This window comes from Felis catus, chromosome C2 (genome assembly GCF_018350175.1).
Source record: "Felis catus isolate Fca126 chromosome C2, F.catus_Fca126_mat1.0, whole genome shotgun sequence".
Lineage (NCBI taxonomy): Eukaryota > Metazoa > Chordata > Mammalia > Carnivora > Felidae > Felis > Felis catus.
Genome location: NC_058376.1, coordinates 132333099 through 132358022, shown reverse-complemented (window position 1 = coordinate 132358022; position 24924 = coordinate 132333099). Strand labels below are relative to the sequence as shown.

Sequence of the window (24924 nt, the reverse complement as noted above, 5' to 3'; positions counted from 1 at the left end):
CAGGAAGCTCATCTTTTGGAGGGTGTGACGGGCCAGAGGGAGCCCCTGCCGTTTCCTGAGGCCTCATGAGGGTTCTTTCTTGCACAGGCCCAGCTAGAAGCTCAGAAAGCCACGCAGGACTTCCAGAGGGCCACAGAGGTGCTCCGAGCCGCCAAGGAAACCATCTCCCTGGCTGAACAGCGGCTGCTGGAGGATGACAAGCGGCAGTTCGACTCAGCCTGGCAGGAGATGCTGAATCATGCCACCCAGAGGGTATGAGTCACAGCCATGTGTGCCGGGAGGGGGGGGGGGGGGGTGGTTCGTGCGCATGTGTCTGTGTCTGCAGGTGGGTGGGGGGGCATCTGCGTCAGTGCCTCCCCTTTGTGGGTGGGGGGTGGGAGCATCCTTCACACTGCTCGTCCATGCAATACAGACTGGTTCTTTTATTTATTTATTTATTTTAACGTTTATTTATTTTTGAGACAGAGAGACAGAGCATGAACGGGGGAGGGGCAGAGAGAGAGGGAGACACAGAATCGGAAGCAGGCTCTAGGCTCTGAGCCATCAGCCCAGAGCCCGATGTGGGGCTCGGACTCACGGACCGTGAGATCGTGACCTGAGCGGAAGTCGGACGCTTAACCGACTGAGCCACTCAGGCGCCCCGCGACCCAGACTGGTTCTGACGAGCTCGGCGTGCCCTGCTTCTCCCAGCAGAGGCTTGGTGCCTAAAAACACTCTCTGAAAGTCACAGGCTGTCTCTCCCTGGGGTCTCTGCTGGCCTGGTACTAAGGCGTACTCGGAGTGAGTCTCCCAGTAATGGGTACAGCTGTTGCTTCCCTGGTCACTTGAGTTTATCTGGTTCGGATCCTCTCTCTGAAGGTCTTGACTGTGGATTGGCCTTCCCAGAGGGACCAAGTTGTTTTCCAGGGTCTGTTCCCACTAAGTTCCAGGAGAATGGTTGAATATAGAATCCAAGGTGGAAAACCTTGATTAACGGCCCCAAACCACGTAGGGCCTGGACTGTGTGTGTGTGTGTGTGTGTGTGTGTGTGTATGTGTGTATGCGTGCCCACACGTGTCTATAACGTTGGCGGGAGGGTGGGGGCCATGGTAGATGAAACCAGAATCCAGTGGCCACTCCGGCTTGGCCTTTGGGCTCGGCTGGGATTCGAGGAGGCAGCACGGGAGCAGGAAGTGGGCCGTGTATGATCTTGACCCCAATTTGACTCCTAGGTTTTGTAGCCATTATTGTTCGGGTCTTTACCAGCTCACGTGACCTGCGCTCTGACCACACTGCTCAGAATCGAGACAGCTGCTCGGTTCAGCAGGACTTGATACCTTCACCTAACTCCACTGGGTTTTCTAGGAGTCGCACTGAGTGTTCTCGATACCCCCCGCCCCCCCAGGCTGACTTGGCTTGCCGCAGGGTGGGTGGGTGAGCTGACATGTGGCTTTGGCGGCTGCAGCTAAGGCCTTAGACGGAGGGGTGATGGAGAGGAGGCAGTGGGGGAGGGTAGCCGCAACTCCCCCTGGCCTTGCCACCTGTGGGGCTAGGAAAGTCAGGAGTTGGTGCCACAGCCTCTCCTTTTTCAATGTCACCTGCCACAGTTCAAGTCCCAGGGGATCTGATAATTAAAGATGGCCTTGTGCTTCCCTAAATAGAAAGCCTGACACGCAAATAAATGACTTCCAGTCAAATCAGCGTCGACTGTACCGCCTCCCTCTGAAGCCTGAGGTACGGGCCTGGCTTTGTGTGGCTTTGGGCCTCCTGCCCCCTCGTGGACATGATGCCCAGAGAGCCAGACACAGGCCGAGCTAGCTTTTCTGGGTCAGCCCGTCAAAAACCCAAGTAGAAGTTGGAAATCTTGGAAGTTTACAAGCCACAGGCTGACAGATGTGGAAAGGACCAAAACAAAAAGAAGGGAGGTGGGGCGGGGGGTTGGGGTGGCTCAGTCAGTTAAGCGTTTGACTTCGGCTCAGGTCATGATCTTCCGGTTTGTGAGTTCTGGCCCCGTGTCGGGCTTCTGCTGTCAGCGTGGAGTCCACTTTGGATCCTCTGTCCCCTTCTCCCTGCCCCTCCCCCTCTTGTTCTTTCTCTCTCTCTCTCAAAACATAAACACTTAAGAAAAAAAAGGGGGGGTAGCTTCTTCCAAGAAATTAGCGAAAGAGCCGTTTCCTTTTTGCCCTCCCTCCCCCCCAACTGGAGCTCAAAATCAGGCTTAATAAAATAATTTCAGAAGCTATTTAATCTGTTCTTTAGAAAGGAACAAATCATGTGTGTGCTTAAAACAACAACAACAAAAGCATATATTTTGTAAGTCCCAGGGCCCTAGCATGGATGGTGAGCGGCTGGTCAAGGAGAGGTGTCCCCAGGACCTCTACGTTGCACAACTCTTGGGAGCACCGTTTATGCCATCGTCTTTGAGAATGATGCTTCTTGGGGTTGGGCAGTGCATAACTTGTGGGGCTAAGAAGGCAGTGAGGTCACACGGGCTCCTAAGGGCCTGGGAAGTGTCATCTGATGTGTGCCCTCCCTGAGGCCACTGGAGGTTTCTAGGCGGTGGGGATGACTACTGCAGATTAGCAGGTGCTCCGGGTCACAGGCCGGGATTTCCCCCCTGGAGCCACCATTCTGTTTTCCCAGGTTCCTTCACGGTTGCACAGGTTTGAACCACTGAGAGAGAAGCAAAGTTCGAAACTGAAACCAGCAAGAGACAAGGCTCTGGTGGCAGAGCCTTCCCCAACCAAGGCCTTGCGTTGCTGAGAACCTTAACCTGGAACGGGGCATGCGGAATTTGATGGCTGTGGGGTGCAGACCCTCACTTTCTGCCTGGCTGTGGGTCTCCGTCTGGATTTAGCACTTCACGAAGTGGGGCTCATGTTGCCTGCTCCCCAGACCTCATGGGGCTGGCACACCCAACCTGCTGCATGCTGGGTGGTGAGGACAGTGACAAGTGCAGACTGTTTCCTGCCTTGTCTGACTTCCGGATGCTCCAGGAAGCCCATTCCTTCAGAAGGAGCTAGCTTTACCTCACCCTCTTCTTCCGAGGAAAGTGCCTCTTAATGGTCTAGTCAGAGATCCAGAGCTCAGAAAGGTCCACCGTCTTGAGAAAGTGGCAGTGGTTTGGGCTGCGTGATTCCCTCACCCCAGGCAATTGGAGAAATGCTGGAGTGAGTGCCCTTGTTCCTTGCCCAAGCCCATCAGTGTGTCCCCTTTGCTCCCTTTAGACTTCTTATGGTGACGTGGGGCAGCCACACCCTGAAGCCATGGCTGAAGCCAGCATTCTAGGAGACCCTAAGCAATGCCAGGAGTCCCAGTTTCTCTGTTAGGCCACATGTAATGCCAGACAGGGACAAAGGGACAGTTCTCCACTTGGTGTTGGGGTCAAGGAGGGCCTTAAAAGCCACAGTGGGTGAGGCAGCGTGGCTGAGCAGGCCATACCTGTACGTAAGTGGCTTTCCAGAGGACACACGGCCTAGGGTCCCTGCTGCTCACCACTTGGGGCCTTGGGCAGCAGAGGCCCCTACAGCCTCGGCCATTTTGGCCTTGAAACAGCCTTTTTTGAAGGGGATAGCTTTTCATCAAATGGGAGAGGAGGCCCAGCATCTGAGGGGAGAGGAATTGGCTTTTCTTTAAAAAAAAAAAAAAAAAAAAAAATTTTTTAATGTTTATTTTTGAGAGAGAGTGTGAGTGGGGCAGGGGCAGAGAAAGAGGGAGACACAGAATCCAAAGCAGGCTCCAGGCTCCAAGCTGTCAGCACAGTGCCCGACGCGGGGCTTGAACCCGCAAACTGTGAGATCATGACCTGAGCCGAAGTCGGACGCTCAACCGACTGAGCCACCCCGGCGCCCCAGAATTGGCTTTTCTGATTGATATCTGTTGAAAGAGAGCAGATCGGGGAAGGGGCTGTGACTTGGAAATGGGGAGGCGTTAACTGTGGGTGAGCAGGCAGCAGGTGGCCTCCGGGGAGGAAAGGGCACAGGGCCAGCGTCTCACCCCAGGTCTGGGTGCGTGGAGACTGCCTGGCAGCGGGGATCCAAGGCCTGGGGTGGCACACGCGGAGCCGGTGAGGCCAGCTGCCCTGGGCTGCCTCCCGCATGGTGGTGAGAAGCCATCTCCACGGGCCCCCTCGCCCAGGGAGGCAGCAGAATCAGAAAACAGCGAGGAGCTGACTGAGGTTCTGAGAACCCGCAACCGCCCTCCCTGGGAGGACCCTGATCTTGGCTCTGGGATGTCAGGGGTGGTGGAGCGAGGGTGGAACGCTTTGGGGCTTGAAGAGGAGTTGAGAAAGGGGGAACTCGAGGCCATGAGGAGCCAGGCCAGGTAGAGGTCTTCTGGCCGGTGCGGGTGGTTCTGCAGGCGTGGGGCCGGGGGGGGCTGGGCCCAGTGCAGCTGGCACACCAGCTCGGTGCCCATTGGGATCCGGGCAGGACGGCCGCAGCTGTTTGAGCAGCTGTGTGCTGCTGTGAGCAGGGTCCCTTGGGCCGTTGGGACCCAGCTGCCTGCCTGCCCTGGGCTTTCAGGAGGGGGCCGGTCGGGCACTCCCGGACCCCACGCTTCTCTCTGTCCTGCTGACCTAGGAGGAGGGGCAGAGACCTGTGTCTTTCCCTGGATCCTGAGCACAGGTGGCTGCTGGCCCGCATGCTCTCCCCAGGGCCCCCTGCCCACTTGCCTGCCCATGCCTATCCTAGAACGGACCCTTCGGTGCTGGTTCTAGGCACTCGGGGCCACCAGGCCCCAAGCCTTGCCGTTGGGCCCCGGTGGATGGTCGGTTCTTGAGCATTTGGGACAGACCCTGAGATGGACACATCCAGAAGTGGACACAGCCAGAGGGTCACCTCCAGGACTGGGTCATCTCTGGGGAGAGAGTTCTCAACTACCCCGAGGGAGTCCAAGACTGTTCCTGTTGAACAGTTCCTTCCTTCCGGAGCCTTCCAGCTCCAGGAGAGGAGGTGGGAAGCCCAGCACTGCCTGTCTTCCTTTGTTGAGTCCTCACGCACATCCCAGTGGGGGTGGCAGATGGGGCTTGGGGGACGTGTGCGAGGCAGGGGAGGGCTGTCCGTGCTGACCCCGTTTCAGCCAGCCCTGCTTCCTCCCTTCATAGCCTTGACCCCAGCTGCCCGCCCTGAAGACCTCTCTCGAGTGCCCCCTCCGAGCTGCCGTGGCCGTCCTGACAGCCCAGACTCCTGCTGCCTTGAACGGAGGCCGCTGCTGCCGGGCAGATCTATCCCTGCTGGGCTGTCCGCCCGAGGTTTGGTCTGCGGCGTGCCCCGTGCGCACGGCAGGTGCTTGAGCACCGTGTGTGGCTCCGAATTGAGTGGGAAGGTGGCAAAAACGCCAGAGCATGGCACAGACGTGGGGGCAGCTCTGTGCAGAGGTTAGAGTCAGAACCCAATAGCTATCGATCCCAGGCTCGGAGGAGGGCAGGGGTGGCCCCGGGAAGCCCAGGGTGATGGCGGTGTGCACCCCAGTGCTGAGTTGCATCTGCCCATTGGGTTGCTTGGCCCGGCTCCTGACTGCCCTGGGGCGCCGAGGGGCTTAGTTGTTGCTTTATTTCGTGGCTCGCCCTGTTTCCTGTGGCTTCAGCCTTCCTAGCGGAGCCCCTGTTCCCGTGTTCCCGTGCTGCCCTGCCCTCTCTTTCCCCGCCATTGCAGACCTCTCGTGCCTGATGCTGGGCTTCAGATGGGGTTGTTCCTTGGTTACCCTGCAGCCAAGGCAACATGCATGGTGTCTTTCTCCCTGGAGGTGGAAGGAGGAGTTCGGGGGGTTGGGGGTCTCCTCCAGGAGCTGGGGGTTGTTTTTCTGTGGGAGTGCAGATCGGGATGGGATACGGCAGACATGGCCTGGTAGGGGTGAAGCGGGGGACCGTGACACGTCTCTTCCTCAGTCTTCACTGGCTCCAAGTCCTCGGAGCTTTCTGAGTGTTTAATTTCAGACAGACTTGGCTTCTTTTTGCAGACTAGGGGCTGAGATAGACGAGGGCCTGTGTGCAGCTGGTGTGGATCCTGCTTCTGGTGGGGACCCTTCTTGTTCTGTAGCCACAAATCACAGCTTTTGTGAATCGGTCTATTTAAAATGCTTTCGCCCGCTCCTTGAAGGGAACCCTGTATCGCCTCTTGTTGTAACGGGACAGTTCTCCACCAGTACGAGTCTTGATCTGCCTGATAAAGTTGGGGTTTGCGCTTTCGTGAAGGTTACACCGGTAAATCCTTAGCACTTACCATTTAAGACGAGGCTGAAGAGTTACTGCGGTTTCCCTAAGTGGCCAAGTTTTTGTGCACTTCGTTTCAAAATTGTGAAATCTTTGGTGTTTGAAGCCAAGGGAAAGGGGTTTCTTAGCCCCTTGGGCTTGGTTGAGAAGTCATTTTAGGGAGCATGTCCCCTCCTGCCCGCTTAGCTCAGTTCCTCATACTTCCCTGCTTTGAGGTGGTTTTGATTCTGTTGTTTAAAAGTATCTCAAGCATTGAAGCCTTTTGCTAAGGTATGTATATTTTCAAAAAAGAAGAGCATAACTGGTAAATATAAAGTGTTCAAAATTTTAACTCTCTCATTGAGGACACTAATGAGATGTTACAGTTATTTCAAAGGAGAATTACACACACGCACACACACATCAGGAATGCCGAAATGAATTTACAAACATACAAAATTGGTCAATATTTACGGGCAATCAATAATCAGATCCATCTCTACCGGGACATAATTCATCTTCATTTCTAGGGAGAAGAATCATTTGTATTACTATTCATTTCTACAACGTGTATAGGGTTGTAAAATACCTCCGAGACCATAAAACCCAGGATAACCTGGAAGGGTACACTAGACAGGACACCCACTAGTTTTTTTATGCTCATTTGAGTCTTTCATAATTTTTTCTGACACTTTAAACAATCTTTTTTTTTTTTTTTTTAATTTATTAATTTGAGAGAGACAGAGTGAGTGAGCACGAGCAGGGTAAGGGCAGAGAGAGAGGGGCGGGGTGGACAGAATTCCAAGTAGGCTCCACACTGTCAGCACAAAGCTGGATGCGGGGCTCGAACTCATGAACTGTGAGGTCATGACCGAGCCAAAATCAAGAATCGGACACTTAGCTGAGCCACGCAGGCACCCCTAAAATCCTTATGAGTAAGTGCCTAAACAAACACTCTCAGGGCTGCCTGGCTATTGACTGGAGGGGATGGTAGGGCGTCAGCAGCCTCAAGTTAAAGGCGTGGTGGTGCCTCCCTAAAGTTGTCCTGCTGGGGTCCGAGGGAGTGGACCCATGACCTGAGGGCCCTCTGGGCTCCACTCTGATGCTCTTCAAGTAAAAATAAGTATGGGCCTGTAGCCTGACCTCACCCCTGCCTCCAGTTGACTTTAATTATTTTTAATTTTTTAAGTTAAAAATTTTTTAAGGATTTATTTTTGAGAGAGAGCATGAGCAAGCATGAGTGGGAGAGGGGCAGAAAGAGGAGACACAGAATCCGAAGCGGGCTCCAGGCTCTGAGCTGTCAGCACAGAGCCCGATGTGGGGCTCAAACCCATGAACCATGAGATCATGACCTGAGCCAAAGTCGGTAGCTTTACTGAGCCGCCCAGCCAACCGGTTGACTTTATAACACGTGTGTGAGCTCTAACAGGAAGATGGGATAGAACTGGTGAGCTGGGCCCGTGGCCTCAGCTGCCTTTCGTTTCCGTCATCCTCTCTCCTCAAGGCAGGCCTCCTTCTGATGCTTTTCTTTCGGTAAGAACTAACATTTCCATGTATTAGGCAATGAGCCTTTCAGCCTCCTTGGTTTTGGCCATCGACGGCTCCTGATTGTTGGTTTTAAAACTCATTTTTATCAACAGGCTCAACACAATGTTTCCTCCAGAATTTCCTGCCAGGATGCTGACTGGTCTCCTCCTGGTCACGAATGTCTGTGAACCTCAAACTCTTGATATGAATGACTTGGTACTAATTTGTTTAAGTGTAATGTTTGACTCCTCTGGATCCTGGGTTCTGGTGTGTCCATTGGCTAATGCAGGATATTTGGGAAAGGGCCAACAAGCTGAGATTGCGATTGCCTTGCTATTCTGATGCGGTCATGCCTGGTTGTGCTAGGCGTGACCGTCCCTTGACGTCTCTGCCGGTGCTGTTGGCCCATTTGTGAGCCCGTCAGCCCCTGTCCCAAGGCAGGAACCCAGGAGTCCATGGTGGCTACTTAGTGCCAGGAGGGAGGAGCAGGAGAAAGTGGACATCGGTTGACTCACAGAATGTTTTCAGTTTTCTGATTTTTCTTTATCCTTGTTTTCTTTCTCAGTCATTGCCACAGCCAGTTTTGGCTGCTTAATCTCACCTGATAAGACTTTGCCGGAACAGATCGATGAGAAAAGTGATCCTCTCCTGTTTGGAATTTAGTTTAATCTTAGTCCACTAAATCCCTCGAGGAATATTTTTAAAAAATGATATAAGTAATACTCCAACAGGGGACAGTCTGGTCAGTGACATCTGCTGTTGTTTGAAGGTCATGGAGGCGGAGCAGACCAAGACGCGGAGCGAGCTGGTGCACAAGGAGACCGCGGCCAGGTACAACGCGGCCATGGGCCGCATGCGGCAGCTGGAGAAGAAACTCAAGAGAGCCATCAACAAGTCCAAGTGAGTCTGGCCACGTGGGTCCCCGGCGCTGTGTGTGATTGTCCTCCTCGTGCAGCTTCTTCTCCTTTCGTGTTCTCAGGGACCCGCCTCATCAGAGCCTCCCGCCCCGGGCTGTGTCTGCCCCCCAAGTTCTGTATAACCCCCAGAGGCAGGAAGTGCTGCTCCAGACACGACCGACCCAGGAGACAAAGAAAAAGCAATTTCAGAAGCAAACTATTGTGTGGTTCATTGGCTGGGGCTTGGGGCTGGCCTTTGGGAAACCCTGATTGTGCCCTTGGCTCTGGGGCAGCCAGTGTGGACGAGCCCTGTCCTTCATTTTACCTGTCAGCATACTGGGGAGGAGCTGTGTGGACCAAGAGTTGATGAGATGACCCAAGACTCGTTTTGATGGGGGTTTTTGCAAACTTTTCTCACTATTCTTCCTATATATTTTTATTTTTAATTTTTATTATTTTTAACTTTTATTTTTTTTAATTTACATCCAAGTTAGCATATAGTGCAACAATGATTTCAGGAGAAGATTCCTTAATGTCCTTTACCCATTTAGCCCATCCCCCGCACCCATTCCCTCAAATAACCCTCTGTTTGTTCTCCATATTTAAGAGTCTTTTATGTTTTTGTCCCCCTCTCTGTTTTTATATTATTTTTGCTTTCCTTCCCTTATGTTCATCTGTTTTGTTTCTTAAAGTCCTCATATGAGTGAAGTCATATGATACTTGTCTTTCTCTGACTTATTTCGCTTAGCATAATAGCCCCTAGTTCCATCCACGTAGTTGCAAATGGCAAGATTTCATTCTTTTTGATTGCCGAGTAATACTCTATTGTATATATATACCACATCTTCTATATCTATTCATCCATCAATGGACATCTGGGCTCTTTCCGTACTTTGGCTATTGTTGATTGTGCTGCTATAAACATGGGGGTGCATGTGTCCCTTCGAAACAGCACACCTGTATCCTGTGGATAAATGCCTAGTAGTGCAATTGCTGGGTCATAGGGTACTTCTATTTTTAGTTTTTTGAGGAACCTCCATACTGTTTCCCAGAGTGGCTGCACCAGCTTGCATTCCCAGCAACAATGCAAAAGAGATCCTCTTTCTCCGCATCCTCGCCAACATCTGTTGTTGCCTGAGTTGTTAATGTTAGCCATTCTGACAGGTGTGAGGTGGTATCTCATGTCATTTTGATTTATATTTCCCTGATGATGAGTGATGTGGAGCATTTTCTCGTGTCGGTTGGCCATCTGGATGTCTTCTGTGGAGAAGTGTCTATTCATGTCTTTAGCCCATTTCTTCACTGGATTTTTTTTGGGGGGTGGGGGAGGTTGTTGAGTTTGATGCGTTCCTTATAGATTTTGGATACTAACCCTTTATCTGATATGTCGTTTGCAAATATCTTCTCCCATTCTGTCGGTTGCCTTTTAGTTTTGCCTTCTATATATTTTTAAATAGTAATCATCTTGGGGACATGCTCCCTGCTTCATTCACAGTTGCTGGGTCTCCAAGCAAAAGAGCTTCGTAGCGGGTGAACAGCTGGAGAAAAAAGCTCTGGTCTACTCTTAATGCTCAGACACCCAAGTTCCTAAAAAGAGCCAGGGTCTTTTGACCCAGAGCCGGAGGACTAGTAGAATGTTGGCATTTGTCCTCTCTCTTGCCCATGACCTGGCCAGGTCTGCAGACTGTCTGATACCTTCGGTCCTGGACAGAATTCAAGAGGACCAGTCTGAGACCCCCTCATTTCGGTGAGGGAGGGATGGCACTTTTCCCTTCCCCCAGTGACCTCAGCAGAGAAGGGAATGTGTTGAGGCAGTCCCCTCCCCCGCCCCATCTAGCCTTCATTCTCGGGGGAGCCGACGTCCTCCTTGGGAGAGGAGATCCGGGCTGCCTCAGCTGCCGGGCACACCCTGTGTGGCCCTGAACAGCCTCCTAGAGAGGAAAGCGAGCCAGGGTACAAAGGCTCAGGATAAGCGTTCCCATGTGTGGGTTCCGCAGATCTTGAGGCGGGCCTTCTGTCAGCTCAGCCCCGGGTGAGTCCAGCAGCAGTGACTGGCTCCTGTATCTCCCTGGCTCCGGAGCTGGGTGCGTTCTCTTCATCTGATGGCCTTGTCAGGGTTTGCTAAATCCCGGGCGGGTGGCCTGCCAGCCGTAGCTAATGCCTCTTATCCGCCCTGTGCTGTCTACTGTGGCCATCGTATTCTGTTACGCTTACGGTTTTCCTTTGTGTCTTCCACAGGCCTTATTTTGAACTCAAGGCAAAGTACTACGTGCAGCTTGAGGTAGGTGTGGCCTTCTCTGGCTTTGTCGTTGATGGGATTTTTCTGCCCTCGAAGTCCCACTTTTGTGGTAGCGGAGCTTTCAAATGGCGCATTTGCCACAAGAGGAGGGTGGGGAGAGACACGTCCTTGACTGAGCGTTCAGTCCTCGAAACGGTCTTCGTCGGGTCTTCAGGGAGTGGCCTCTGAGGTCCTGTAAATCTGCCGTTCAGCCGCTTGCTGTATCGTGCTGGGGTCGTGGCTCTCAGTGGCTCTGAGGGGCCAGGGGCCTCAGCATCCCCGAGGAGGTGCAGATTCCTGAGCCCCACCCCAGGTCCACCGAATTAGAAACTGCAGGTGGAGCCCGGCCGGCCGAGTTTTAAAAAGGCCTCCAGGGGATTCAGATGCAAACTCCAGGGTGAAAAACCACAGTACAAGGGCTGGAATGTGTGTTTGCCACCCACTGATGTTTCTCCGATGGGGTTTATTCTGCCAGCGATAGTTTCTGGTTATTGGCTTGAGTTTGTCACCCGGATGGGAGCCGGGGCTGGCTTGTGGAGAGCCAGATAAGAGAAAATCAGCTCAGCAGTCGTGTCTCAGGGAGGTCGGGGGAGTGGAGTGAGTGCTGGGCAGAGAGTGTGCTTGAACCTTGACCTCGATCCCGAGGCCGGTAGGGGTTGCCTCCACTTACTGAGCCTTCTGTTCTCCTGACCAGCAACTGAAGAAGACCGTGGACGACCTGCAGGCCAAACTGGCTCTGGCGAAAGGCGAGTACAAGACGGCCCTGAAGAACCTGGAGATGATCTCAGACGAGATCCACGAGCGGCGGCGCTCCAGCGCCATGGGGCCTCGGGGCTGCGGTGTGGGGGCCGAGGGCAGCAGCACGTCTGTGGAGGACCTGTCGGGGAGCAAGCCTGAGCCGGACGCCGTTTCAGGTGAGCTGGGGGCTCGTGTGCGCCTGGGAGGTGACACAGCTGGTGTGGTCTCCTTCTAGGCCCGTCTCGCTGATCGTGGAAGGGCCTGAGAGTTGGGCACCCCTCAGGGCTCTTTCTGGTGGCTTCCCACATCTTGTGGAACACTGTGATCATCAGGGTGCTACTGAGTGTTCCTCGGAGTCAGGACTCTGTGGTGCCTAAGTTCAGAAAATGTTACACTTTCACCCCTGACGTTCGGAGTACCTATCAGGACATTCAGGGCTCTGAGCAGTACTGCAGGAAAGAGGAGTTGCCTATGAATAGAGACCATGCGATCAGATTTGATTCAAATCCTGGCTTCCCCGTAGTACATGATGTGGGCAAGGGCTTAGCTATGTCTGTTTCTTTACCTGTAAAATGGGGACTATGAGTGTCTGCTACCCACTGTGTAGACGGAGGCTGGCACCCAGTAAGCAGTCTGAGAACGGTGGTTCTCACTGGTGTCTAACTGTGGAGACCTTTTTTCCCCAGGGCCACTCCTTGGGAAGCTGATACAGAGGTTTGCTGTGCCCCCCCCCCCATTTTTTTTCATCATGATAAACGTACTCTTTGATCCCCATTCCCCCTCCCCCCCCCAACTCTGGTAACCATCAGTTCTCTATAGTTGAGTCTGTTTCTTGGTTTGGCTCTCTCTCTTTTGTTTTTTTTTCCATTGCTTATTTGTTTTGTTTCTTAAATTCCACGTATGACTGAAATCATATGGTCTGACGTCTTTTGCTTAGTATTATATTCTCGACCTCCATCCACGTTGCGAGGGGCAAGATTTCAGTACTCCATTGCGTGCGTGTGTGCATCTTCTTTGTCCGTTCATCAGGCCATGGACGCCTGGGCTCTTTCTACAATTTGGCTATTGTTGATAATGCCGTAAATATCAGGGTGTGTGTATCTGTTCAAATCCCTATTTCTGTGTCCTTTGGGTAAACACCTAGTAGTACAATTGCTGGACCATAGGGTAGTTCTATTTTTAACCTTTTGAGGAAGCTCTATACTGTTTTCCACAGTGGCTGCACCAGTTTATAGTCCCACCAGCAGTGCGCTTTTTCTCCTCCTTGCCAACACTTGTTTCTTGAGTTTTTGGTTTTAGCCCTTCTGACATGTACGAGGCGATACTTCATTGTCCTTTTGATTTGCATTTCCCTGATGTTGAATGACGTTGAGCGTCTTTTCGTGTGTCTGTTGGCCATCTGTGTGTTTTCTTTGGAGAAATGTCTGTTCATGTCTTCTGCCCATTTTTAAAATGGATTATTTGTCTGTTGGGTGTTGAGTTGTATCAGTTCTTCATTTTTGGATACTAACCCTTTATCAGATATGTGATTTGCAGGAATCTTCCCCCATTCATTAGGTTGCCATTTAGTTTTGTTGATAGTTTCTTTCGTTGTGCAGAAGCTTTAATTTTGAAGTAAACCCAATAGCTTATTTTTGCTTTTATCTTCCTTGCCTCAGGAGACCTATCTAGAAAAATGTTGCTATGGCCAATGTCAGACATTAGTGCCTGTGGTCTCTTCTAGTATTTTTATGGTTTCAGATCTCACGTGTAGGTCTTGAATCCATTTTGTGTTTATTTTTGTGTATGGTGTAAGAAAATGGTCCAGTTTTCCTTGTGTGAATTAAGAAAACCTTTCCAGATTGTCTTTGAACACTGTCTGTCTTTCCTTGTCTGTAGAATCATTCCTCTTGGTGCTCTCCAAAGTTTTCCTTCCTTAGGAATTTTTAAATTCAGTTAACAAGTGTTTAAATGCCAGGCCCAAAGGAAGGTAAAGGAAACTAAAATTTGAGGGTCAGTGATGTGTGAGGTACTCTAATACTCATCCTTTCATATGGAGAGGAAGATGAAGCTCAGAGAGGTTAAGTAACCTGACCAAGACTACACAGCAAGTAGGAGGCAGGATCTGAATTCAGGTAGGAGCCTGTTTTCTGTCCTCAGCGTTACAGTACTTCTCGTTTATGGTAGTCCTCTAGGGGACGCTACCGAGGCTGTTTTTAAAGATGAGGGAGGAGGGAAGACGAGTAGAACACGAAAGCTCTAATAAGCAGGCTCGTGTGCAGGCTGAGGGGAAAATGGTTAAAGGTTGAAGTGGCTTTCAAACCACAAGAATGACCTGTCCTCTGGGCCTTGGTTATTCTGATCCACAAAACGAGTGAGGCGCCAGCCACAGAGCATTCATTGTAAAGGAATTTTATCCTTTTGCAGCAAATGGTGACCCAGCTAGTTAGGCCCCGAGTGTGTCTTTTATGCACGTTACCTGGAAGATCACAAAACCCCAACAGACACTCCACACGGGACTGTTGCTTCTAGCAGCTCCTGCTTCTACCGTGTGGAAGATGAAAGCTGCTAAGTCTGACTGGTTTTGTTCAGTACGCATCACACGGCACCAGCTGCCTTCCCGCATCCGTGTGGCTCTGTGCGGGGGCCCGGGGTGGAGAAAAGCCCCTGATCTGTGGCTGCATTCATCTTCCACCTTTAGGTCGTGTCTTCAGGGAGCAGACGCTGACTTCTAGGGCAGGAGCTAGAAAGTTGTTGCAAGGACACAGAGTGTCCATGGGATCCAGCCGCTTCCCTTCAAGTTGTTTTATAGTCCGGTCACGCAGGCTCCGGCGGGTGCGCGAGGCGGCAAGGATTGTGCAGGCCCCTTGCCGTGTGGCGCTGCTGGCCAGCAGGGGCCACTTCTGGAGGTGTTGAGGGAACCGGGCGGCTGTCGGGCAGAGCCCTGACCGGTGTTCTCTCTCATCCTAGTGGCCTCCGAGGCCTTTGAAGACGACAGCTGCAGCAACTTTGTGTCTGAAGACGACTCGGAAACCCAGTCTGTGTCCAGCTTCAGTTCAGGACCAGCGAGCCCGTCTGAGATGCCCGACCAATTCCCTGCGGTTGTAAGGCCTGGCAGCCTGGATCTGCCCAGCCCCGTGTCTCTGTCAGAGTTCGGGATGATGTTCCCGGTGCTGGGCCCTCGCAGCGAATGCAGCGGGGCCTCCTCCCCGGAATGTGAGGTAGAACGAGGTGAGTTACCGCGCTCTCGCCGGTAGTGCCCGTGCCAGACGACTCACTGCCTGGGCGGCCAGACCCCTGCACCCTTCTAGACCTCTGCCGGCTCTCAGGCCCCCCGGCGCTGTGGTACGGGGCCCTGTGAATGTGCTGTTACGCGGTCGGTATCGATCCCTGAGACGCCAGCTGCCGTCCTGGGGGCTCCCGGCTCCGCTCCTGAGCTCTTCTTCAGAGTGCACGTTGGGTTCTGGGTCTGTCATCATAGCCGTCCCCGTGACGAACGCAGGCCAGAGAGGTTTGTTTTCCGGCTGTTAGATGAATGTGACCGATCATCTCTAAAGCTAAGGAATATATAAGATGCCTTGAGCAGTAATCCCACGATGGAGAACGCTCTGTGACAGGCACGGCTGGGCAGCGCTGGGAGATCCCAGAGGGCGGAGTTGGCTCGGGCCCAGGTGACTCTTAGAACTGTCAGTACTCACTCAATAATCTTTGCGTTTCTGTAGGAGACAGGGCAGAAGGGGCAGAGAATAAAACAAGCGACAAAGCCAACAACAATCGAGGTCTCGGCAACAGCAGTGGCAAGAGCCAAAGCAGCAGCGCCCGCGAGGGCCAGGCCTTGGAGAACAGGATGAAGCAGCTCTCCCTCCAGTGCTCAAAGGGAAGAGACGGGATTATTGCTGACATAAAAACGGTGCAGATTGGCTGACCCATCCGAAGCCCGGGCCCAAGGGCATATCCGTATTTATACATGGAGCTGTATGGAGAACATTGTGCCAATTATCATTTAATACATGCCAAATCTTAAGCGTTTACTCTACACTGCACTAATGAAGTTGTGACCGTGAGGGCTGAAGAGTTTTCTTCTGGGAAAGAGCTCTTGGGCTGGTTTGTTTTTCAGAGCAGAGGCGTTGTTGCGGTGGACTGTGACCAGGGTCCCAGCCTTTGTGGAATATTACCTGTGACCGTGTTGTGGAAGCAATAACTAGTTCCTGTGAAAGAACCAGAGCCAGGAAAGGGACCGGGAAGCTGAGCCAACCTGGGGTCAACAGCTTGCTCCTCTTTCCTTTCTCTTACCCTCAATTTGGGAAAATGGGCGATGGTCTCTCCTTTACATCCCAGGGGATCTAAATGAAAAAACACAAGAACAAAACTCACATCTTCAGAAAACACCTTTTTGACCCAGCAAAGGCTTAAAAAAAAAAAAAAAATCCAAGAACACGATTCCTTTTCACCACCTCTGGTATTCGGAAGGGGCTTTTAAAAAAGCATATAAGCTGGGATACCCATTAGAACCATTTTCTATAAAGGTTACCACGAACTGCACTTTTTGGGGTGGGAAAGGTGAATGCCAACGTGGGGATGGGAGGGACGGAGAGTAGCAGGGACGTACCATAGAAGGTGATTTGTGGCTGTGGGAGAGAAGAGTCTGTAGCATAAACCTTATCCTGCCAGCCAAGGGACTTGATTCTTAAGAGAAGTGCATGTGAAGAATGGTTGCCATTGTTATATCTAGATTGACAAGGTGTCAATTTCTCTGTAGGTTGTGACTTTAAACATAAATTATTTAAGGGTTATGCTGCATTAGGATTTCTTAGAGGGAATCGTTCCTTAAAGATAGGAAAGGGAGTAGGCATGTGTTGGCACAGGCTGTTAAATAGAAGCAATGAAGTCTGTTATGCTAATAGTAGTAAGTGTTAAGATTGCTTTTCTTTAATGTTTTCACGGTTACACGTATTTAGAGCACTGTATTTTATTTGTCCTTTTTTGTTAAGAAAAGTTAGCATTTCTAAAAGGAAAAAAAAAAACCCATTTCAAGTTGTCTGTGATTCTGACACAGCTTGTCTATTTTAGTCATTTGTAAATCTCTTCATACTATAGTGTTTTCTCCTTTTTTAATGACTGATCCAGTATCCTAATTCCAAGGTTATTTTGTACTTGTCTTAATTCCTTGAGTGTAATAAAAATGGCTTCAGAAACTGTTTACCTTTCTGTGTCTTCAAAGAACAAACCCCGATGTTGCCTAAATCTTCCATTCTAAGCAGCCTGCTTCAAGGAGGGGCATGGAACGCAGTGACCATCGGTCCTCATTTCCAGTTAAGGTCCTGGGTCCTAATAATTGAAGTCCCGATTACCAAGGTTTGAGTTAGAATTCTACTTTGGCTGCTACTAAAGCTGAGCGGTAAGGAGACATGGCATCGGGGAAAAGTAGACAAGGTGATGGTGTTGGAGGAATGCGTCTCAGTCGGCTGCGCTTGAGTCTCCTGGGAAGCTTAAAAACTCCCTGGTCTTAACCCTAGAGACCAGTATTATTAATTTGGGGTATACTTGGGTACTGAGCTTTTAAAAGCTCCCCCAGGTGATTGTCATGTGCCTCTAGTTGAGGATCTGTTTTCTGTGTTGGTCCAGCCACACCTGGTCTGCTATGTCCATAGCACCATGCGTGGAGCTCTATTATAGAATTCAATAGTGTATTGCTCATGTGTAGGCCTCTATTAGAATTTTGAAGGCAGGGATTTGGTTTTATTTCATTTTCCACCCTGTACAATATACAGTAAAATCTTGGATTGCGGTAACTTGTTCTGTGAATGTTCTGCAAGACGAGCAAAGATTTCTAATTTTAAGTTGATACACGAGCCAGGTCTTGCAATAGTAGTATGTGATGCTGAATGTCATATGATCACAACTTAGCGGTGGTTCGTTCTCTCTGTGGGATTGTGGGTGATCGTCTCCCATGCTCAGTCTCAGGCCATAGTGTTCAGCAGAAATCAATGATTTTTCAGAATGTTGGGAGGTGCCTATAACTGGCCCTAGTGTATTTTTTGTCACTTCAAAGCACCTACGGACAGTCCTTTGCTTTTCCATACAAGAGTAAATTTAGGAATGCTTTGCTTCATTCTAGGTCAGGCTGCCTGCGGATGTAGAACCTTTCCTTATTGCCAGTAACATTAAATACAGTATATGACAAGTTTATTAATACTGTAGTCCATATCCGTGCGAGCATATACAATGGCCCGAATGCGGAAAAAGGTTGAAAAGAAAAGCAGTAAGGCGGAGGAGATCATTACGGCGGAAGTTAAGAAGTCATCGAGAAGTAGGAGCAAGGTATGCAAGTGGCCGAAATTGCAAGATTTTATAAGAAGTCTACGTCTGCATCTCGTCTGCTAAGAGGAATCCCTCACTTCAAATGAAATTAGGGAGATGTGTAAAATGTGGAAAACAGTGCAAAATTTTGTAGAAAAGCACCACTCGAATAAGGCTGTAGCAGTGTGAGTGATGAATCTGTTTAACGACAACACAATGTCACATTTCCACGATATCCTCAAAAGGAGACAAAAGCAAATGTCATTGGATAGGTTGTTAAAGTCACACAAAAAGAAAAAGTTTCCATTGAGCCGATACTCGTGATTCCATTATAGGGAAAGTCGTCCTACACAATCACCCTCCTCTCTCATCTCCGTCACACTAGCCACGAAGGTTTTCAAAGGTAAGTGCAGATTTTTTTCTTTATATTTTGTATTATATTACAGTGTTATAATCATTTTTATACAAATTTATTTGGGTTGTGGAATGAATCAACTGAGTTTCCATTATTTCTTATGGAGAAATTCACTTTGATGTACAAGTGCTTTGGATTACAAGCATGTTTCTGGAATGAATTATGCTTGCAAACGAAGGTTTTACCGTATTGAATACAAAAGGTTCCAGTCATGTGTTTAAAATACACTTCACGCTACAAATTTTTCTTTTTAAAGGGCTACAGAAAATTAATCCATCTAAAATTGAAAGCACAAAATAGTTACCAAAGTAGAAATCACTGTTCTGAATATGAAACAGATTTGTTGAAGTATAAATTTTCATTTAGATGGAACGTACTAGATGAAGTCCTTTAATAATTTCTCTAGGTTAAACTATGCAGTTTCCATAAGTATAAAGATTTTATTTCAATTAAAGGAAGTAGAAATACAAAATAAGTTGTGATAATTATAAAGCAGAGACAATGAAAAATTCCACCTTATTTTCAGATGTTTAAAACCTTGAGCATCATTCTGCTCTGATGGATTTTTATGTAAACTGGGAATTTATACACGGCAGTAGTACCTTGGCAGTTGCTCTAAATGCAACCACAGTTACCATATATTAAATTTTCCACTGTATTTTCTTCAGTGTCACCATAAGAGCAGTTTTTAAGATTATTACCTTCAGTCAGCCTGATAAAAAATAAGCATTCCAATAATGAATTTATCTCAGTTCTCTTCACATGAATTAATGGGAGACAGGTACCTAAGTTCAACAACCTTCATTGTTAACTAAGTTAAAATATTTCTTAAAGCTTTATTCTTTCATAACATCTGGGCCACAAACACTGAAAGTCATAGTACAGAATTAAAATCTGTTATGGCGACATGATTCATTTGGTAATTCGTTGCCCAAGATGTAGAGTCACAACACAAGCAAGTTTAACTTACGACATGCTTTGCCAAAAGACAAATATAAGTATTTCGGGATCTATGTCAGCCTACTGTTCCACCATGTGAGCGGATATGTCCTGTTGCTATCTGGTCACAGCTCTTTCAGCAAAGGCATCTCACAGTGCGGAGTCTAACCTTGAATCATCAGCATGTGCTTTTATAAGATGTGGCCCCTCAATGCAAACCAACTCCTTGTACACACAAAACTGTGGAACTAGGACTTCTAAGTGATTTAGGGTAATTCTGACTACATACATTTCTAAACACTGTGACCCAAGCACCAGATCCCACTGTGACATTTTTAGAGATTTAATTCTGTTCTGAGGGTTTCTGTCTTCATTCGAAGAGTTGATGTTCGGTAAGTATAAAATCCAGTAAATGCTGAAATCTGCATCATTGAAGTTGTGTTGTCTTGATGGGGATAACACTATTGAAGTCCAAGAAAAAAGGTCCTTCTTGTTTGGGCAAAAAAGTACTAGGAATGATATTGTAGATCCCGGCAGGTATACTTTCTAATTCCAGGTAGCAAAACCCACACCTGTATGCAAGGAAAATGAGAACAAAGTTTACAGAAGATGAAGCCACAGAAAGTAAAGTACAAATTAGATGCAATCAAAATGCCAACATTACCTATAGTCACCACTAGATTTCCTCTGAAAGCCATGGGGACCAGGGTCTCCCACCATGGAAACTGTTACAACCTCAAATCCAACACTATATTGCCTGCCAACAACAAAAACCAATTACTGTTATTAAGTAGTATCAAACACATACCTAAAAATAAAGTACAGATATACTATTAAATCAAGCATATGCTTTCTAAAGCTTTAGGAGCAGGCAACACTCTGAAATGCATACTATTTTCACTCTTAATTATACAAAATACCATTTATATTTTTAAATTGAAGGTATGGAGATTAATATTAAACTTACTTTAGAAGAAACTATTTTTACCACAGGCTTTCAAGAGAATACTGTGGAATTTCAGTGGTAAAATACTGTCTTTGTATGCAGAAAAAGTGGAAGGAGAGGGAAAGCCCTGAAATAAAACCTAAATTTACAAAAGTAATAAGCATATAGTAAACATGACATTCTAAATCAGTAAAGACAGGATTAAGATGGTGATGAAGTGACAAATTTAGGGGAAAAAAAACCCTGTCAAATTGTATTCACACCAAATATACATTCTATGTGGATGTTAACAGTAAACCATAAAAGAACTAGAAAAATGTAAAAATTTGATATTGGGGTGAGATTTCCTGCCCATAGCAAAATAAACCAGAAAAGACAGATCTGATTACTTTAAAATGGAAATTTTTCTCTATGCAAAAAAAACCAAAACAAAACACAATCTGGGAAAAATATTTGCAAATATGTGCTACAGATCCTTATTTATGTTTACAATTCAGAAAAACATGACAATTCTAAGAGAAAAATGGGCAAAAGACGTGAATAGGCAAAGGAAAAAATACACACTGTCAAACGCTTTTACTCTATTGACGAATACAAAAGGGCAACTAAATACATTATTTCACCTATCAAACTGTAGAAAAATAGCTTAACCACATCTAAAGGATTGAGTTTTTGAAGTAGTTTGTAAAAAAGGCAAAAATTGTTTTATTTAGAAATATGTACTATTCTTATTCTGTGTGCTTTAAACCTTTTTAAGTTGAAAAAAACAGGGGCGCCTGGGTGGCTCGGTCGGTTAAGCGTCCGACTTCAGCTCAGGTCACCATCTCGCGGTCTGTGAGTTCGAGCCCCGCGTCAGGCTCTGGGCTGATGGCTCAGAGCCTGGAGCCTGCTTCCAATTCTGTGTCTCCCTCTCTCTCTGCCCCTCCCCCGTTCATGCTCTGTCTGTCTCAAAAATAAACATTTAAAAAAAAAAAACAGAACACAACGTACACAGAATAACCTAAATAACCTATAAATGAATACACATACGGGTTGCCACTACCTAAGTCAATACAACCCTCTCTGCACCACAGAAGTCCCTGTACGCTCCTTTCCTTACAAATCCCATCCCCATAAAGCAAAACATTTAACACTTCCTTGCTTTTTAAAAAAAAAAGCTTGGTTGACATATCAATTTCAGGAATACAACATAGTGATTCGACAGTTCTCGATGTCATGCTCACCAGGGTAATTGTAGTCACCACATAACAATATTATTGACCGTATTCTCTATGTTGTACTTTTCATCCTTCTGACTTATAACTGGAAGTTTGTGCCTCTGAATCCCCTTCACCTATCTCACCCAATCTCCAACTTCCTCCTTTCTTGCTTTTATACAGTTTGATAACCTAAGTGTGCATCTTTAGATAATAGTTTAGTTTTGCCTGACTTCACAGAAGTGGAATCACACAGCTGACGTTCTGTTATGTGTGGCTTCTGCTCAGCATTGTTTTTAAGACTTCTCTATCTTATTCTGGGTAGTTGTAATTTATTTTCATTGTCATGCAGGACTCTAGGACTATTCTATAATCTTCAATGCCATGATGAACACTTGGGTTGTTACAAATGGTTGGTTCTTATAATGGTTTACTAGCCATTTGGGACTCTTCCTCTTACGTCATGCTTATTTTTTTATTTTTTTTAAACTCGATTTTTTTTTCTTTTTTACTAATGTAGCATATTTATAAATCTTTGTCCTGTAGTCATTAACATAGATTTGATGTGAGAAAGCTGTCTAATGACCTTTTTGGCACACGGATACTCAATTATTTCAGCACATTTACTCAACAGACCATCCTTCCCCCACTCCTCTGCAATGCCATCTTTTTCATTAATCAAGTGCATGTATATGCATGTCTGTTTCAAAACCCTACTGTGTTCCATTAAACTCATTTTTAAGAAGATATTAATTTAAGAAAGTTACTTAATCACAAACCTTGGTCCTCTTAGCTCAATCAGTAATGGCCCAGTCTTTTCTATATGGAACTGGTAGATGGGGTTATTTTTGTGAGTTTCCTGGAAATTTCCACATCCTCCAGCACTCTGACCACTCCACTTTCCATTAATCTAATAAAACAAAGTTTCTGTATTAATAAAACTTCTCATTCTCCAATTCTACTTTAAAGACTTTAGAAAGGGAATGAGGTCACCAAGATGGCAACAAAGGTTCCTCCTCCTTTGCTCCCACTCATAAGGACAACAAACAGCTAATCAAGAGTAGGACACCACTGAGAGAATCCTAAACATGGGGGTGAGACTGAAGGACCCCTGTGCACCACAGAGACCAGGACAAACTGCCTTAGAAGGTGAAGAGAAATAATACTTGTGGGCCCCATTGTCTCTAGGCCAGCACTGCACCATGTGGACAGGTCTCCCCTGAGTCCGATTACTCCAGTGGCCAACCAGCATCCCCCAGCATTATGGGTTACTCTGCAGAAACCCTTACTCTGACCTTCCACCATGAGGACTGCAGGGCAATCTGCGGCAGTGGAGTGGGGGGAGCTTGCAACAACCAGCGCATGGACCTTGGCAGACTGAATTCATACCTGCAGTGTCCAAGTAGCAATCGGCTCATGCAGAACCAAGTCCAGGGTACTCTCTGACCAGGGAATTTGGCGGGGTGATCTGCCTGATCTGGACACTCGAATGAGTTTTGGCAGCCCTAGAGCCTGGTTTGCCCATACCCACCCAAGGAGCTGAATCAGCTCCAACTGCTGTAGAGTGCCTTCCAGCCCAATCTGATCAGAAGGGCTGGTGACAACTACTGGATGCTGTGTGCTCTAGTGGCGCTTTAGCCAAGTGGTAGGCAGAACTGATAGTTTTCAGAGCAAAGCCTGTGGCCTTGTTTGGTTATGGAACGTGGTATATAGGTGGGCTTGTGTTAAGATGACAAAGAGCTGCATCTCCTGCTGAGCCCACAAGGCGAGGAATTTGTAGCCCCGTTCATCACGGAATACAACCTTCAGGCTGTCTAAGGAATCTAACCAGAGCACATGGGAAGCCGCCAAACCCAACACCCCTGCTCACAGTGGCACTCGAGCAAAGCACAGCTTGTGGCTTGCCCTGTCTGCAGAGCAACACTGGTGGCCTCTCCGGACTAGGAAATTCAGTGCACATTCTGGCCTGATTTGGGTTCCCGCACGATGAACTGCACAATGCCTGGGTCCTGTCCTGCTGCCCAGCCAAAGCAGGGAAACTAATTCACTGCTATTACGATCTACTACTGACTATAGTAGTCCCAAGCAGTACGTAAGCCTGACCAGAGAATGTAAGCAGCTGTGCAGCCAGATCCACAGCCTCATTTGGGTAGGGACCAAGCCAGCAGTCCTACCCAACTGTTCTCAGCTAGTGGCACAACTGCCATCCCTGTCCTCAGAGTTCTAACAGCTGCCTTGCCCAAAAACAGACAATCATAGCAGGCCCCAATCTGCCCAAGGCCAATACCAACAGACACACCCAGAAACCCAAACTAAACTAACTGGTGGAAAACTGTTCTTGCCCAAAGCTGTAAAGTCTGCTAGAGGAGCCTGATGACTCAAATGCGAAGATTCACAAACATAAGAAACCAAGGATCACAAAAATGCAGGTAAATATGACATCACTAAAAAAACTAATAATGCTCCAATAACCCTAAGAAAATGGAGATCTATGAACTGTCAAAGAATGGAGAATAATCTTTAAGGATGTTTAATGAACTATAAGAAAACAAAATTAAGAAAACAACGAATGAACAAAACAAGTTTAATAAGGAAATAGCAATCATCCAAAGAAATAAAACAACACCCAAACAAATCCTAGAGTTGAAATATACAATAATTGAAGAAATCAGTAGAGAGTTTGAAAGGTAGACTCAATAGTGCTGAAGAAACAATCAACGATCTGGAGCACAGGACGTTGAAAACTACCCAGAGGAATAAAACAAAAAAAGAATGAAAAAGAGTGAAGAAAGCCTATAGGAATTATAGGACACAATGAAAAGAAACAATATTTGCATTACATAAATTCTAGAAAGAGAAGAGAGAGAAAGGCAGAGAAAGTATATTTAGAGCAAACCTTTCCCAAACCCTGGGGAGAGAGAGGAATATCCAGGTCCATGAGGCCCAAGGATTCGACAGCTTAACCCAAACTGGGCTACACCAAACACATTATTAAACTGTCAAAAGTCAAAGACAGTTTTAAGAGCAGTAAACGAAAAGAGAGATTACATACAAGGAAGGACCTCCTATAAGATTATTAGCATATTTCTCAACAGATACTTTTTCAGGCTAGGACAGAACAGGATGACATATTTCAAATACTAAAAGAAGGTAGCAATCAACCAAGAATTCTATACCTGGTGAAGCTATCCTTTAGAAATGGAGGGATAAAAGGGTTTCCTAAACAAAAGCTGAGGGAGTTCATTACCCCTAGATCTGCCTTATAAGAAATGCTAAAGGGAGTTCATTAAGTGGAAGTAAAAGAATGCTAATTAATATCATAAAAACATAAAAAGATAGTGTAAATCTCACCGGTAGTAGTAAATATATAGTCATAGTTAGAGTCTGGAATATGGTAATAGTTGATGCATAATTCACTTAGCACTGCAGTTTAAAAGTTAAAAAACCCTGAATGTAGTAAAAATAATAACTACAATAATCTGTTATTAGTTATGCAATATTAAAAACATGTAAACTATAACAGCAATAACGTAAAATGTGA

At 47.5% G+C, this 24924-nt stretch overlaps 2 protein-coding genes across 3 annotated transcripts in view; one reads left to right on the top strand and one right to left on the bottom strand.

Moving 5' to 3' along the window:
• Nucleotides 1-16787, top strand: part of SH3BP5 (SH3 domain binding protein 5) — a 77284-nt gene extending 60497 nt beyond the window's left edge. The window contains exons 4-9 of the mRNA XM_003992129.5: nt 88-252; nt 8466-8596; nt 10831-10873; nt 11565-11784; nt 14558-14818; nt 15310-16787. Coding sequence (XP_003992178.3) covers nt 88-252; nt 8466-8596; nt 10831-10873; nt 11565-11784; nt 14558-14818; nt 15310-15512 — 1023 coding nt within the window. The 3' untranslated portion in view covers nt 15513-16787. The remainder of the gene's footprint in view (nt 1-87; nt 253-8465; nt 8597-10830; nt 10874-11564; nt 11785-14557; nt 14819-15309) is intronic.
• Nucleotides 16788-18722: 1935 nt separating this feature from the next.
• The window catches only part of CAPN7 (calpain 7), a 41445-nt gene continuing 35243 nt past the window's right edge, over nt 18723-24924 (bottom strand). For both annotated transcript variants that reach the window (XM_045037629.1, XM_006936421.5), the window contains 3 exons: nt 22163-22293; nt 19906-19998; nt 18723-19813 (listed from right to left, as the gene is read on the bottom strand). In XM_045037629.1, the coding sequence (XP_044893564.1) occupies nt 19669-19813; nt 19906-19998; nt 22163-22293 (369 nt within the window). In that variant the 3' untranslated portion in view covers nt 18723-19668. The remainder of the gene's footprint in view (nt 19814-19905; nt 19999-22162; nt 22294-24924) is intronic.